The 16,534-nt window shown below is 37.5% G+C and overlaps 1 protein-coding gene across 1 annotated transcript; it reads right to left on the bottom strand.

Annotated features, from left to right (window-relative positions):
- Positions 1-11,074: 11,074 nt before the first annotated feature.
- Positions 11,075-13,326, bottom strand: LOC138340303 (MAR-binding filament-like protein 1). Its single transcript, XM_069292029.1, has 4 exons — positions 13,062-13,326; positions 12,724-13,013; positions 11,456-12,475; positions 11,075-11,335 (listed from the first exon to the last, which is right to left on the bottom strand). Exons 1-4 carry the CDS (start codon positions 13,324-13,326, stop codon positions 11,075-11,077), a joined length of 1,836 nt encoding a protein of 611 aa, XP_069148130.1.
- Positions 13,327-16,534: the final 3,208 nt, after the last annotated feature.

Below are 16,534 nucleotides of genomic sequence, written 5' to 3'. Positions count from 1 at the left end.
ACTCGTTCTTGTGTGATGAGACCAACGAACCTAATGCTCTGATACCAACTTTGTCACGACCCAAAACCGAGCCGCGATTGGCACCCACACTTCCCCTCCTATGTGAGCAAACCAACCAATCTAAACTCTAACATTTCAATGTAATATCAACAGAAATAATGCGGAAGACTTAAACTCATAAATAAAAACTAATTCAATAACTTCTAAAATTCAACATCTATTATTCCCCAAAATCTGGAAGTCATCACCACAAGAACATCTATGATCAAATTACTAAACTAAAAATGTCTAAGAAGCTAAAACAAATAAAAGCTAGTCCATGCCGAAAGTTCAAGGCATCAAGACTTGAAGAAGAATATCCAGTCCAAGCTAGAGGCATTAGCTCACCCTGAACTTACGATGTAGTGAAGACTGGCTAGAATTACTGTTGAGTCGAAGACGACGGCACGTTTGCTGCACTCCACAAATACAAAGAAGAAAACATAAAAGTAGGGGGTCAGTACAAACACAAGTACTGAGTAGATATCATCGGCCAACTCGAAATAGAAAACAGTATATACCAAGTAATATCATAAAATCAACTATGATGCTCAACATGTAGCAACAACAAGTACTATATCATTAACAATTACCGTCAAGTTCACACATGAGGACTCAAGCCTCAATGTCATACTCATTTGGGAATTAGATTCATTAGATTGAGTATATTAGCATCTTTCAAGATTCATTATCCATATTACTCTTGTGTCGGTACGTGACACTCCGCTCCTTCATATTCATTAATCCTCTTGTGTCGGTACGTGACACTCCGATCCCCTACTACTATGTGTCGGAACATGACACTCCGATCCCCTAAATCTACGTGTCAGTTCATGACACCCGATCCCCTAAATCTACGTGTCGGTTCGTGACACCCGATCCCCTAAATCTACGTGTCGGTTCGTGACACCCGATCCCCTAAATCTACGTGTCGGTTCATGACACCCGGTCCACCTAATACTACGTGTCAGTTCGTGACACCCGATCCCTTAATTCTATGTGTCGGAACGTGACACTCCGATCCCCTAATCTCCTTCTATGAATTCATCAAGCCTTCTTTCTCACCAAGGTATCATAATCTCATTACTTTAGTTCATCACGCCTTCTTTTATACCAAGGCCTTATCATTAACTAGAGATAAGGTTTTTATCAAGATTTGGGATTCAATAACTTCATCATGCTTATCTTATCACAATTATATAATCACATTCATGCAAGCACACAATTAAGCACATAGCAGGATTTACAATACTATCAATACATATCATTCGCTATTAAGAGTTTACTACGAATAGCATGAAAACCATAACCTACCTCTACCGAAGACTAGTGATCAAGCAAGAAATTCTGAAGCCTTGTGTTTCCTCTCTTCGTTTCTCCTCTCTCGATCGTTTCTCTTTCCCTCTCTTTGTTCTTTCTATTTTTCTTATTCAAACCCTCTTTCTTTTACCCTAATTAGCATGTAATTAAGAATAAAAGATGGCAATAATAACCCACTAATTAACTTAAGGTTACCTCTTTTAACCCCCAACTAATTAGACTTATTAATCTTAACCCTCTAACTTTATAATTAAAGTAGGAATAGTCCAAAATGTTCCTTAAAATGTGTAAAGAAATCTGACCCAGACTGGGATTACGCAACCTGTGACGGCCCGTCGTGCCTGCGACGGTCCGTCCTGTAGGTCGTCGTAAGGGTAAGAGACTCAATTTCCACCAAAGAGTTTGTGACGGTCCGTCACACCTGTGACGGTCCGTCCTGCCATTCCGTTGCAAAGTTCAGAGAGTCGATTCTCAGTACCCAATTTCAGATTTTCTAAGTGTTTTGAAACGAGAACCTGCGACGGTCCGTCGTGCCCATGACGGTCTGTCGTGGGGTCCGTCGCCTCAGCCAGTTTTCCAGAAATAAAATTTGCCGCTCAAAACGACTAAACAGGTCATTACAAAATCCTTCACGTGAAGAGGTTCCTGCCAATCAACAATGGCTTGCACTTTCTTAGGATCCATTCGAACTTGGTTTTTACTAACAAGATATACCAAGAATTTTATCTCTTGTTGAGCAAATTCACACTTTTCCATCTGAACATAAAGTGTGTACTTTCTCAACTAAGACAGAACCAAACTTAAGTGATTAACATGTTCCTCCAATGTTCGACTATAAATGACAATATCATCTAGATATACAAAAACAAAGTCATCAAGATAGTCAAACATTACATTATTCATTAAGTTGCAAAATGTTGCCGGAGCATTAGTCAGCCCAAATGGCATTACAAGGAATTCATATAAACCATATCTAGTTACACATGTTGTTTTTGGTTCATCACCCTCTCCTATCCTAACCATCTAATAAACCTCCCTGAGATCATGTTTTGTGTACCAGCATGCCTTACTTAACCTGTCCAATAAATCCTGCACCAATGGAACTGGATACTTGTTCTTTATAGTTTCCTTGTTCAGCGCCCTGTAGTCTACACACATTCGCATTGTCCCATCTTGTTTCTTTTGAAATAAAACAGGGGCACCATATAGAGACTTAGATGGCTGAATCAATCCAGCATCTAACAACTTGTTCAATTGTTTGCGTAATTCAACCAATTCCTTAGGATCCATACGATAAGGAGCCTGTGCAGGAGCAACCATACCAGCCAACAACTCAATTTTATGATCAATATCCCTCCTTGGTGGTAATTTATTTAGTAATTCAGGCGCTATAACATTAGCTTACTGTTTAAGCAACTCAGCAACACAATCAGGCACTTCCATCATTACATCAGGTTTCACTTCGACCAAGTATAGTGTAGTCACCTTTCTTCAGCCCTTTGTCAATTGTCATAGAAGACAAGAACATTCCCTTGTCATTCTTCTTTGCAACTTTATTAACATTCCCAAATGGATGGACTCCTTTGAGAAATCCAGCATTGCTTCCATTCATGACCATCACTCTATCGAAGTGAGGAAATAGAACAAACTGGAATTTTCTTAGAAAACCAATCCAAAGTATGATTTCAAATTCACCAAGCTGCGTCACCATCAAATTATGTTTTCCTACAAAACTTCCAGTCGACATAGACACACCATAAGCCATACCCACAATGGACTGTGCCTTAGCATTGACTATTTTGATGTAGGAAGGGCTTTTAGACAACTTCAGGCCCAATTTTGTAGCAATTCTCACATCTACAAATGTATGAGTAGCCCCTGTATCAACCATTCCCATCACACGTTGTTCTTTCACTGTCATTTCTATATGAATTAGGGAAGCATGAGGATTCGAAGTACTAGACATTTCTCCAACATTATGAATCCCTGTAATATGGTTGAAGGACAATCACAATGGGTTTGCCATTGCAGACACGATTTCCTAATCCTCCTCCCTTTAAGTCAAATTTCAAGCAAGCAAAGCATTTACTTTTTCCCGGTTCGGATAAGATTTGGCAAAATGAGGACCACCACAAGTCCAACAGCCCTTAGAATTACCATCTTTGTTCTTTGGTCTGTCTTTTCCATCCTTCATTTGTGCCTTTCCTTTGTCATTTATACTGTCCTTACGACTATCCTTTTTCCAATCCCCTTTCTTATCATTCTTTTTCTTAGTTTTTGAAGTGGAGGGAACATCTGTCAGAGGACGAGTCATCCGGAACTAAACCAACGAATCTGCAGCAGCAATCGCGCCAGGCAGATCATTAACAATCTGCCTCCGAAGTTCGTTTTGAGCCCAGCCTTGCATACGCGAAATGAAGTTGTGTAATTTATCCTCATCAGACATATTCTGTATGTCTAACATCAAAGAGATAAATTCTTTAATGTATTCCCTCACCAAAACTGTCTGGCTTAGCCTTTTAAATTTATCCCTTGCAAGCCAAGATGCGTTGCTAGGAAGAAATTGATCACACATTTCTTCTATTAACTTATCCCATGTATCAATTCTATGACGACCAGCACTTACATCATCATTATTTCGAGTCCTCCACAAAAGTTTAGCATCACCCATCAAGTACATTGTGGTAATGTTTAACTTGTCAGCGTCAGGAACCCTTGCAGCAGTAAAATACTGTTCATGTCCCAAATGAAATTTACCAATTCTTTAGCACTTCTTGCGCCACTAAAGGCCTTAGGTTCTGGAATTTTAACCTTAGATGATTCAACACAATTTGAACTTAACGTAGCCACAACCCGACACAATACAACGAGCTCTACACGAAGGTTCTCATTTTTCTTCTGCAGTACTTCAAGTTGGTGCGTAGTTGTGGTACGAAAATCCAAAATTCAAGTGATATGATTATCAACATTCTGTCGATATACACCAATCTCCCCCTGAGCTTTCTCAGCGTCAAGTCTCAAATCAATGACTTGTGTAAACAAATCCACAAACATAGAATCTCCCAAAATATCATCTGTAAACCTAACGAATGCTTCAATTTTTCGTGCCAGTTCCCACAGTTCTACGTTCTTCACCATCGTTCGACGGTGGTCTGATACCAATTGAAAGAGGGTCGATTTATTTTTACCCAACACCACCCTAGACAGTCTTACAAACGTCTGTAACACTCAGCCTATTTTACACCCACGAATTTGAATAAGTATAGAAAAACACTAACAACAATGTTAAACAAGAAATAGACTTTACAGGAACTTGTCCTAACCTTTTTAATCTGATAATTAATACAACGGAAGAATTCACGAATTTGTCTAAGACTAAAAACACTCTGTCTAAGCCTTAGATGAATTTCCACCCTTAATTAATTTTTTGCACATAGCAGTTACATGCGGCAGTTACAACACCCAAGCACCTTGAACTTGTGTTGCACTCTTTTGCCCTCATCCATGTCAAGATCAATGCCCAAGTCCTTGACATGTCTGCACGCAGTTAGATCAAGTAGTTTGCGGGTCTAACAGGGGGCGAGCATAGGGACTGGTTGAGTTCCTTGGTAATAGTCGTTTTAGGCTTAAAATTTTATATTTTGCTCTCTAGTTCTATGTTCTGAGAAGTTAGCCTTTGCAATAATTCTTGAAAAGTTTCTTATCAAGTTGCAAAAACTAACCATAATGTTTAGGAAAGTGCCTTTTATATGGAAAAGTCACTTTCCTTAAACTCTTTGCCATTGGTTGGAGAAGTCCTACTTTCTGACGTCATTGGGAAGAGTGCACCTACTTTTTGTATCTTATCCAGCTGGCAGTCAACCGGCTCGCCACATTGAGAGCCAGGTACCTTTACAAGGTCCCTGAGTTTGTTTTCATCTTCAACACTCAAGTAAGAAACCTGGTACCTTTACAAGGTCCCTAAGTTTGTCATCAAAAATGCAAAAAAACATTTTCTCCCTATTTGATGATGACAAACAATAGTCTTAGATCCTTAGATCCACTCCCGCTTTGTTCACCCTTACTATATTCCCCCTCACTTTGTTCCCCCTCACTATATTCCCCCACATGTACAATCATTTAGCTACTTACCAGTTTACTTCCCCCTTTTGGCATCATAAAAAAGATATGCAGTAAACTAATGATGTCAGCAGCAATACTGAATAAGACCAAAGCTAAATAGCAATCAATCAGGAAGAGAAAAGCATTCACAAAAGATTATAATCAGAACAACAGAGGAATAAGTTAACCAGCAATGCACAATAACACTTAATACATTAAAGTTAAACAGATAATCCAAAAACACAAAGATAAGCCACAAAAATAAAGACACAGGGGAGGTTTTTTAACAGGCTAGGAAGGAGGAGGTTGATGAGACAGGGACTGGATGATGAGAGTGAGTCGTGCATTGGCAGCATCATTATCTTTAATTGCCTTCTCCTGTAAGGCAGTGATCTTAGCCTTCAACTCTCCATTCTCTCGCTCCAGAGCTTGTACCACGGAAGTAACAGGTCCCTCATTCTGTGCAGTAAGTAGTTCTGCTTTGAGTATGGCAATTTCGGCCTCTTTACCACTCAAACGCACAGTGAGCTCCTCAACCTCATGCTTTAGTTGATCCTGATCTTCGAGGAGCTGAGCCATCTTGCTCTTGGGATTGCCTCTCCCTTCAATACACTCACACTCGACCAGGGTACTCTCTGAAACAGTTTGTTTCACCGTCCCAACCTTCCCAACACTGAGAGGAATTTGAAAGTGCTTGAATACTTCTGTGAGAAAGTATTCGTATCCGATTCCATGAACCCCTTTCCTCTCGATGACGGTTTTGTAGATATGCTCAAGCATAAGACCAGGGAGATTCAGGGCTTCGAAACTACACAACATCTCCATCAGAAACAAGTTAGCAGAAGTTGGTGAGGTCCTCTTTTCAGTGCGAGGAAGGAGATCTTTGTTGACTAATTCAAACACCAGATGGTATTCGCTCTTCATGACCTTCTTATAAATCCCAACAACCTTGGTTGTGGGTATCTTAGAAACCAAGGACACAAACTCAGTAGAGCAAGTCTTTCCTAACACAGACCCGGTCCCCTCCCTAGGTACCCTGAGAATTTTACTCAACAGACTCTCATCTAGATGTACAGCAATGGCATTGACCCTTGTGAGAATACTCCCATCTTCTTTGAATTGAATATTATAATAAAATTCCTGCACTTCTTCTTCATAGAGGATAGGAGATTTTCTGTTGAACAAATGCAGCCATGATTGAATTTCTACCATATCATGAAGAGAGTCCATGCTGGGAAGATTGATTATTCCCATATCAAAGAGTCTCCTAGCCAAGACTGTTTGCTTTATTAGGCTGTCAACAACTTCCTGCATGTTGACACTCTCATCACTCTTGTTTTGGGCACCAGGTCCCTGTGATCTCTTCCTTTTTCCTGCAGAACTCTTCCTTTTGGACTTTGCTTTTTCAACCTTCTTTAAATCCTTTGCCTTCTTGTTTCCTGACCTTTTCTTCTTACTTTTCTTTTCAAAATCCTCAGCAGACAACTCAACAACATCAGACTCAGGCATTTTGATGTTTGATACCTTAAAGGTTCTGGCACTTCTAATTGCAGCAGTATAACGTGCACATGCCTTTAAGGCATCGGCCATCAATTTTGGAGCAGCAGACCTAGTAGTAGGTCTTCTCCTGGGGGCCTTTTCTACAACCTTATCTTTTCCCTTCCTAGACATTTCACCCTCTCTTCGCTCAACCTTCCACTTTAAGGGTTCCTCCTCACTTTCAGAGTCTGAAGAGGTGGAAGAGGAATACCTTCCAATATTAGGAGTTTTATCAAAAATGGGTTGAGTATCTCTTACCTCTTCCCTCTGCAAAACTTTAGATTGCTCAGCCCTTGCCTCTTCCCACATCATAGACAAACTCTAAATAACTAATTCTTTACTTGCTGCCAAGATATTAGACTCAGACGCTTTATGCTTAGGTAGATCTCCTTCAAAAAATTTATCAGGCAGCATTTCTTACAAAGGACCAGGTCCGGTAGGCAAGCATGTGATGTTTAGATCAAGGGAGTAGAACGGATTCTCAGGTGTATCTTTCTAAGAACTTGAAAGGGCATTGGATCTGGACTCCATAGCAGAAGGAGAGTAGAAAGCAATGGGCTATATTTCACTAAAAGCAGTAAGCATTTGTTTGGATGTAGAAGAAGGCGAAGACATTTTTGACTAGAAAGAGAACAAAAAAAGACTTTCCGAGCAGAAAAAGGAAGAAAAAGGTACAAAGTTTGTCTTTTAACATTTGCTTAATCCCTTCTTGAAGCAAAAAGAATGTTAAAGGACGGATGAGAATTTAGAAAAGAAGTAATGTGGGTTTTTAAAAGACGTGAAAAAGTGCCAGGTCCGTGATTGGACGTGTCTCTTGAGAGATAAGCGATGGGACTAACGGTCAGAATGACCAATGACTGACACGTGGCATTATCAACGGTCATAATTTTCAGTTTAAAATTAATGTGTAAATGCTAACCTAGACAGGCACCAGGTACCATAGCACAGTTCTATCCTCATTCCCCAGTTTTTCTAGTCATGTTCTTTGTTAGTCCAGTCCTTCCTGAGAGTATACCTACAAAAGGTACAAAAAGAATCTTTATTCAGATATTTAATTATTCGCACAATGGATGCCTGCACTGCAATTTTAGCCATTAAGGGAATTCAACTGTTGGAAGCTAAGAACATCACTTAGAGATCATCATGCCCAACTTCAGCCGATTTCTCTCAAATTGATCTTTACTGAGAGCCTTGGTGAAGATGTCTGCAATTTGCTCCACCGTTAGACAATATGTAAGCATAACATTTCCCTTCTCAACATTGTCTCTCAAAAACTGATGTCTAACATCAATAAGCTTTGTTCTCTTATGGTGGACTGGATTCTTTCCCATACTAACAGCACTCGTATTGTCACACATAAGAGGAATAGCTTTGATGTGTATCCCAAAATCTTCCAGGTGTTGCCTGATCCACAACAACTGCGAATAGCAGGCTGCAGCAGCTACATACTCACTTCAGCAGTTAAAAGAGTCACAGAACTCTGTTTCTTTGTTCCCCAAGATATGAGTGATGATCCAAGGAAATGAGCCATTCCAGAAGTATTCTTCCAGTAAACTTGATAACCAGCAAAATCAGCATCTGCGAAACCAACTAGATCAAAAGTATCACCTGCTGGATAGAAGAGAATCAGGTCCTCTATTTTCTTTAGGTATCTAAGAATACGTTTTGCCGCCTTCAAGTGTGAATCACGAGGAAATTCTTGACACCTGGCACACATTCCAACACTATAAACAATATCAGGTCTGCTAGCAGTCAGATACAGCAAGGATCTAATGATTCCCTGTACATTGTTTGATTCACAGGAGGATCAGATCCTCTACTACAAGCTTGGAATTTGTTCCCATAGGATTATCAATAGGTTTAGAGTCAAACATATTGAATTTCTTAAGTAGCTCCTTGATGTACTTCTCCTGGCAGATTGAAATCCCATTTGATGATTGCTTGATTTGTAGACCAAGGAAATATGTCAGTTCACCCATCATGCTCATTTCAAATTCCTTTCTCATTAGTGATGAGAATTCTTCACACAAATGTTCTGAGGTGGCTCCAAAAGTTATATCATCCACATAAACTTGAATAATAAGCAATTCTTGTTCCCTTTTTAATAAGAACAAAATATTGTTTATTTTTCCTCTTTTGAAACCATTTTCCAGCAGAAACTTTGACAATCTCTCATACCATGCTTTAGGAGCTTGTTTCAGACCGTACAGAGCCTTATTCAATTTGAACACATGATCTAGTAGTTCAGCATCTTCAAAACCAGGAGGTTGTTTGACAAATACTTCATCTTTCCGGTCTCCATTCAGAAATGCACTTTTGACATCCTTCGATATAGCTTGAATCCTATGAATGCAGCAAAAGCTATTAAAATTCTAATAGCCTCCATCCTGGCAACTGGTGCAAAAGTCTCATCATAATCTATTCCTTCTTCTTGATTGTATCCTTGAACCACCAACCTTGATTTGTTTCTAGTGATCACTCCATTTTCATCTAGCTTGTTTCTGAACACCCATCTGGTTCCTTTTATTGTTCTTCCTGCATGTCAAGGAACCAGGTACAATACCTTGCTTCTTTTAAACTGATGAAGTTCTTCTCTCATAGAGTTGATCCAATCAGCATCACTTAATGCTTCTTTCACATTCCTGGGCTCAATAGATGATATGAATGCTGAAAATGCAACTAGATTTCTTATTTTTGATCTAGTATGAATTTCAGAGTTCAAGGGAGAGATAAGATTATCAAGAGGATGTGATGAACTATGTTTCCATCCTGGTTTTGGAGCAGACTGATCGAGCTGATCATCATGTTCTTCTTCATCAAGAGTGTCATCATTTTCTGGGGATTTTAGAGTACTCTAACTGTAATTCAGAGTAGTACCAGGTACCTCATCACACTTTTCAACTTCATCAGCCTCTTCAGGTAGACTATGATTTTACTCATCAAAGTCATTTTTCAATTATTGTTCTGTATCAGCTTCACTTTCTTCAATTTTCTGTGAATTGATTAGTTTGATCACGTCATCTTCATTATTTGATCCAGTATTTTCAAGCTTCCATCTTCATCAAATACAACATGAATGCTTTCTTCAATGCATTGAGTCCTTTTGTTGAATATTATGTAAGCCTTACTTGATGAATAATATCCAACAAACACTCGTTCATCACTCCTAGGATCAAATTTTCCCAGATCATCTTTTCCATTGTTCAGCGCAAAACATCTGAACCCAAAAGCTCTAAGATAGCTCAGCATAGGCTTTCTGCTGTTGAGCAACTCATAGGGGTCTTATTCAAAACAGCTCTTATCAGACACCTGTTGGTAACATGACATGCTGTGTTGACAATTTCAGCCCAGAAATTTTGAGGAAGATTTGACTCAATAATCATAGTTTTGGCAATGTTCACCAAGGTTCTGTTTTTTCTTTCCACCACTCCATTTTGTTGAGGAGTTCTTGGAACAGAAAAGTTATGACTCGTACCATTCTTCATGCAGAATTGATCCAATTTTGAGTTCTCAAATTCAGTTACATGATCAGATCGAATGCTACAGATCACTTGTTTCAATTTAGTTTGAATCATTTTGAAAAATACCACCAATTCTTCAGGTGTTTCGGCCTTTGATTTTAAGAATCTTGTCCACGTATATCTTGAGTAATCAACAACTATCACCAGAATGTATTTCTTGTAATTTCTGCTTTGAACCTTCAAAGGTCCACATAAATCCATGTGGAACATCTCCAGTGTTCTTGATGAGATTACTTGCGTTTTGGGCTTAAATGATGATCTGATTTGTTTTCCTTTGACACAAGCTTTACAAATTTTGTTTTCAGCAAACTTCAGCTTTGGTAGACCTCGGACCAGGTCCTTATAAATCAGTTTGTTCAATAAAGATGATATCACATGCCCTATCCTACGATGCCAAAGATCAGCATTTTCATTTTGAGCACTACGACATGTCAGATCATCTCCATGAGACGTTTCTAGGTTGGCCACATACATGTTTTTACTTCTGAAAGCATGAGAATGACTTTATTTGTAGTTAGACTAACCACAGTGCCCTTCTCAGAAGTAAACTTGACTTAATTTCCCTTGTCACAAATTTGAGAAACACTCAAAAGACGGTACTTCAACCCATTAACATGATACACAATGTCAATTGTATCTTCAAGAGACCTTCCCACTTTACCAACTCCCAAAATGTACCCCTTCTTTCCATCACCAAAAGAGACACCTCCTCCCTGAAGTGTCTTGAGTGAGAGGAAATTTTTTATGTCACAAGTCATACGTTTAGAGCATCCACTGTCCATATACCAACATTGACTGTTGCTCATCTCACTCACCTGCACCAAGAATCACTTGTTTAGCTTGGGAACCCATTTCAATTTGAGTTCCCAGAAGGCAGACAGAGGAGTGATCAGATTGTATTTAGTCCAATAGGGCAGTTTTTGAAACTTTCTAACAAAGGACATAGGAGCAGTGACAAATTTTTTCTTTGAAAATCTATCAGTTGAAACGGGTTTTGGAGGACCAGGTCTCTCTTTTGAAAAGTTTTGCCTTACAGCATAATTATAGAGTCTTTCATGGGAATTTCTCCATCCATGACACTCTCCCTTTAAGAGCCCATTTTTACCACAGTGAAGACAAAGCAGATTGTCAAACACAAAAACGTACTTACTGTGAGGATTAAAGGGAGGAGTGATATTCAAACTTCCTAGTCCTTTCTTATTGAAATTACTCTTGTTTGTTGCAGTTGACAGCAACTTAGAGGATTTTATCCACTTATGAGATTTTTCAAGCTCTTCCTTAAGTTTGACAATATCCTTTTCTAATCTGTTGCTTTTCTCCAAAGACAATCCTAGATTTTTCTCAGAGTTTTTCAATTTTTCTTCAATTTCAACTCGTAAACCATTTGACATTCCATTTAGCTTTTCAGCTTCTTCAGTTATCTGATTCAACTGTTTTTCAAGATCAGTGTTATCAGACTCTCGAGACACCATTTTTGACATTCTCTCCTCCAGTTTAACTTTGTTTTCAGTTAAACTATCAAGTTCAGCATTCATGATGTCTCTTTCAGAGGTTAACTCAATTACAGAATCAATCATAACTTTTGTCATTCTTCTCAATTTTTTAAGAGAATAATTATTCAGATCATTTTTCATATCAAGAAGAGTTACCTTGTCATCCTCTTCTTCATTTTTTGTATGAGCCATGTGAGCAAACATTTCATTGCAAATGGTTTCCTCTTCATGCACAGCCACCATAGACACATCATTTGGTTCATCAGGATCTTTTGAATCACTTGAAGAATCACCCCATGCAGCAAGAGCTTTTTTGACCAAATAGTTAGCAGTAGCCTTTCGATCATTCTTACCGAGTACCGGGACCCTTCTCTTCTCTTTGTCACTTCTTGGTTTTGGATGTTCCTTGTTTTCATTTTTGAGCAGAGGACACTCTCTGATAAAGTGTCCAACTTTTCCACACTTGTAACAGGTATCATATTGAGTAGCATTTCAAGGACCATTTGTTCCTCTTTTAAAACCTTTGTTCTTTCTCACAATTTTTTGAAATCTATTGATGAGATATGCCATATCATCATCACTGGAATCTTCATCTGACTTGTACTTTAGCATCAATGACTTATCCTTTTTGCGTCCTTCTTTGATGAATCATGATTTCAATTCATCTCATGAGTCTTCATATTTCCAATGAGAGCATCCATTGTCAGCACCTTCAAATGTTTAGCTTCAGTGATGGTATCAACCTTGCTTTCCCAGGACTTTGGAAGGATTCGAAGTACTTTTCTCACTTTTTTGCTCATGCTAATGGGTTCACCAAGACTTCTCATCTCATTAGTAATGGAGGACAATTTTGTGAACATCTCATGAATGGTTTCTCTTTCCTTCATTTTGAAGTTTTCATACCGTGAGGTAAACATATCAATATTTGATTCTTTGACTTGTTCAGTTCCTTCATGAGTTGTCTTTAAACAATCCCAAATCTCTTTAGCAGACTCACAAGCTGAGACACGATTGAACTAATCAGGCCCTATCCCACAGACAAGAAGACTTTTTGCCTTGTAGCCCTTTTCTATCTTTTTTCTATCAGCTTCATCGTAATTCTGTCTAGGCTTTGGAACAAGACTAGTTTTCTCTCCATCATTTTCTTCTATCATTGGAATAAACGGTCCATCAAGTACAATATCCCATAACTTGTTGTCTTCGGCCATGAGGAAATCATGCATTCTAAATTTCCACCAAATGTAGAAATGTTCATGGAAACGAGGAGGTCTTGTTGAAGACTGACCTTCTTCTAGATTAAGTGGAGCAGCCATTATAGAACAGATATCACTTCCTTGGGGTTAACCAAATAGAGAGTGTCTGCTCTGATACCACTAGATAGAATATATGCCTTCACTTAACATATAATGGACCAGGTCCCTTACTACACTAACAAGTATAAACAGAAAGTTAAATACAGTTTGAACTAACACAACAATTTTACGTGGAAACCTCCTTGCTTAAGGGAGTAAAACCACGACCTGTATCGCAGGATTTTTAATCATTTTCACTAATCTTCAAAAGAAAAAGTAAAACACGATTACAACAAATGTGAGAAGAAGTTTTTAATCTCACGTTCAAGCAATAGTTTCTATTGCTTAACAAGCCTAAGTAGAAATGAATCTACCCACTAAGCTATCCCACTTAGATAACTTAGAATTTCAACACTACCCACTGATTCCTTTATAGTTTCAGGAATAGTTTACAATATAAGAACAAGAGAATATATTCTTGAACAGCAACACTAAATGCTCCAGAGATTTCTGCTGTTCTTGGAATAATTCTGTCTTTTCTTGGTAATGGCCTTTGCAATAATTCTTGAAAAGTTTCTTATCAAGTTGCAAAAACTAACCATAATGTTTAGGAAAGTTCCTTTTATATGGACAAGTCACTTTCCTTAAACTCTTTGCCATTGGTTGGAGAAGTCCCACTTTCTGACGTCGTTGGGAAGAGTGCACCTACTTTCTGTACCTTCTCCAGCTGGCAGTCAACCGGCTCGTCACATTGAGATCCAGGTACCTTTACAAGGTCCCTGAGTTTGTTTTCATCTTCAACACTCAAGTAAGAAACATGGTACCTTTACAAGGTCCCTAAGTTTGTCAAATCATCAAAACTGCAAATTACAATTTTCATCATTGAATTAAATTTGTTTGCTTTTGTTATAAGCTAATGTTTTGCCTTCTGTTCTAGTAGGTTGGTATTACTAGGTAAATTTCAATATTGTGGAAAGTAAGTTGTTTAATTCATATCTTACGTATTTTTCTTAAGTCTCAGCCTGCCCATATCTTTGTTTATGTCCTCGGTTAAACACTAAAGTTCATATCTATTATATAAGGGGTGATTGTTAGCATATTTCTCCCTTGTTCATCAAGAATAGCTCTGGTGATAAGCTCCATTTGTCCTTATTTTAACCTGTAGTTTTTTTATTCTGCTAGAGGTCTTGTTCTTTCTCTTCTTAGCATGTTAGCTAAAAGGGAAGTAATAATTTGACTTTCGTATGCTCCATTTGTCTTGTTGTCTCTCTAATATCGCTTATTGTTACTTTAAGACGATTAAATTTTGCTTAACATTGTTGAATATGGCAACAGTTGGCAACTCTTGTTAGTATGCATTCATTTGTTATCATGCATTTATTTGTCATTTGTTATATTGGTTGCATTCATCTGCATGACTTAAATTTTTAGTTCCTGTGTATTAGTTTAGGAGCTGTCATGATAATTTTTCTTAGGTACGCTATCTCTATTTTTATTTTCGGATGCTAAAACGTCATTATTATTTTCGCATGTAATACCAATCCGAGTTCACTTTGGACTCAACTTTTCCATATCCTTGCGTCGTTACGAGTCATCCTCATATTTTTGGTGAAAGAGAAGCTTAAACAGGCCCCCAAACTTCCGCAAATGTGTTGTATATCTGTCATATGCAGCAATATACACTGGTATACATAAAGAATATTGATATACAGGTCTAAAATCGGAATACAGGTGTTTGGAAGCTGAATTTGGTTGTATATTAAAGGTATATAGCCCAAGCTACAGAACATGAGGCTGATATGAGCGTCGTATACACTGATATACAACTTTTGTATACAAAAAGGGAAGTGATATAAAAGTCCAAAATCAGCAGCTTCGGCCCAATGTTTCTGGGCAGTAAAAGGCCCAAAAGGCCCACACTCTCTTCCTCTCTTTATTATTTAATGGAAAAATAACTTAAATGCACAACTATAAGTTTAGTATTCTCTAATTTTCCCTTCTTTTTTTAAATATTACATAATTCTCTTTTTTTTTATTTTAGTAGAAGTTTAGAGATACATAATGTTCTCACTCCTATAACACACACTTCCCCACTATCATGCCTATTTTTTCTCCACTAAAACACTCAATCTTCTGAATCACTTTTTGAATTTTGAATTATTAATTTTAATTAAAAACGTTTCACCACATTTAATATTTTTGAATTTCAAAATTCAAAAAAATTGAAATTTCAGAAAGCTGGACAATTGTTCTCTGGTTCTTCTTCTTAACCCATCATCTGTTCTTAGTTTCTTCTTCTTTTTTTCTTGTTCATTGATTTGTTACATCAGCCGTATCTAGGTCTTCTTTTTCTTCTTACTCCATCATCCGTTCTTTTTTTCTTCTTTTTTTGTTTTGGTTAATTGTTCTATTACATCATAATAATGGATCTTTTAACTAATAGAAGGATTTATGATTCGAACGATGAAAATTGAAAAGAAAATAGAAAAAAGTCTTTGCATGATCCTATGAATGTTCAGAAGGATTCAAACAAAGATTTTGGCGAAACATCAAAATCAAAGGTTGACAAAATACACCAACAAAAAAGAGAAAAGAAGCAGCAACCATCGTTATCAGGCCTACATTGCTTCGGGTATGTCTTTTTTATACTTATTTTTAAATTGTTGTTGAAATTAGTAAAAAATTTAAGGAATCTCATATGTATCAAGAACTTTTGAAAATTGTTATCACGTATCAGACAATAAGTTTAATACATAAGTACTAAGTAGATTATAGTGTTTAGTCAATGCATTAATACATGAATTAGATGTGTATCATATGATTTCCTATGTATCAAGGGTTTTTGAAATTTTTTATCATGTATCAGTCAATAAGTTTAATAACTACATCATCAAGTGTGCTTGCTAATACATTTTGACTCAGTGTGTTATAGTGTTTTAGACGATGCATTGATACATGAATTTGATGTGTATCATATGATTTTCTATGTATCATGAGGTTTTGAAAATTGTTATCATGTATTGTTCAATAAGTTTAATAACTGCGCCATCAACTGTGCTTGCTGATACATATAGAATCAGTGTGTATAGTGTTTAGTCGATGCATTGATACATGAATTAGATGTGTATCACATGTTTTCCATGAAGTATGAATTTCTAAAAATTGATATCATGTATCAGTAAGGTATTAGTTGTTTATTTAGTATTAGTTGTTTTATTTAGTATTTATA

Source organism: Solanum lycopersicum, chromosome 1, assembly GCF_036512215.1.
Source record: "Solanum lycopersicum chromosome 1, SLM_r2.1".
NCBI classification, from domain to species: Eukaryota; Viridiplantae; Streptophyta; class Magnoliopsida; order Solanales; family Solanaceae; genus Solanum; species Solanum lycopersicum.
Note: the sequence above shows the minus strand (reverse complement) of the source record. Positions and strands in the feature narration are given on the sequence as shown.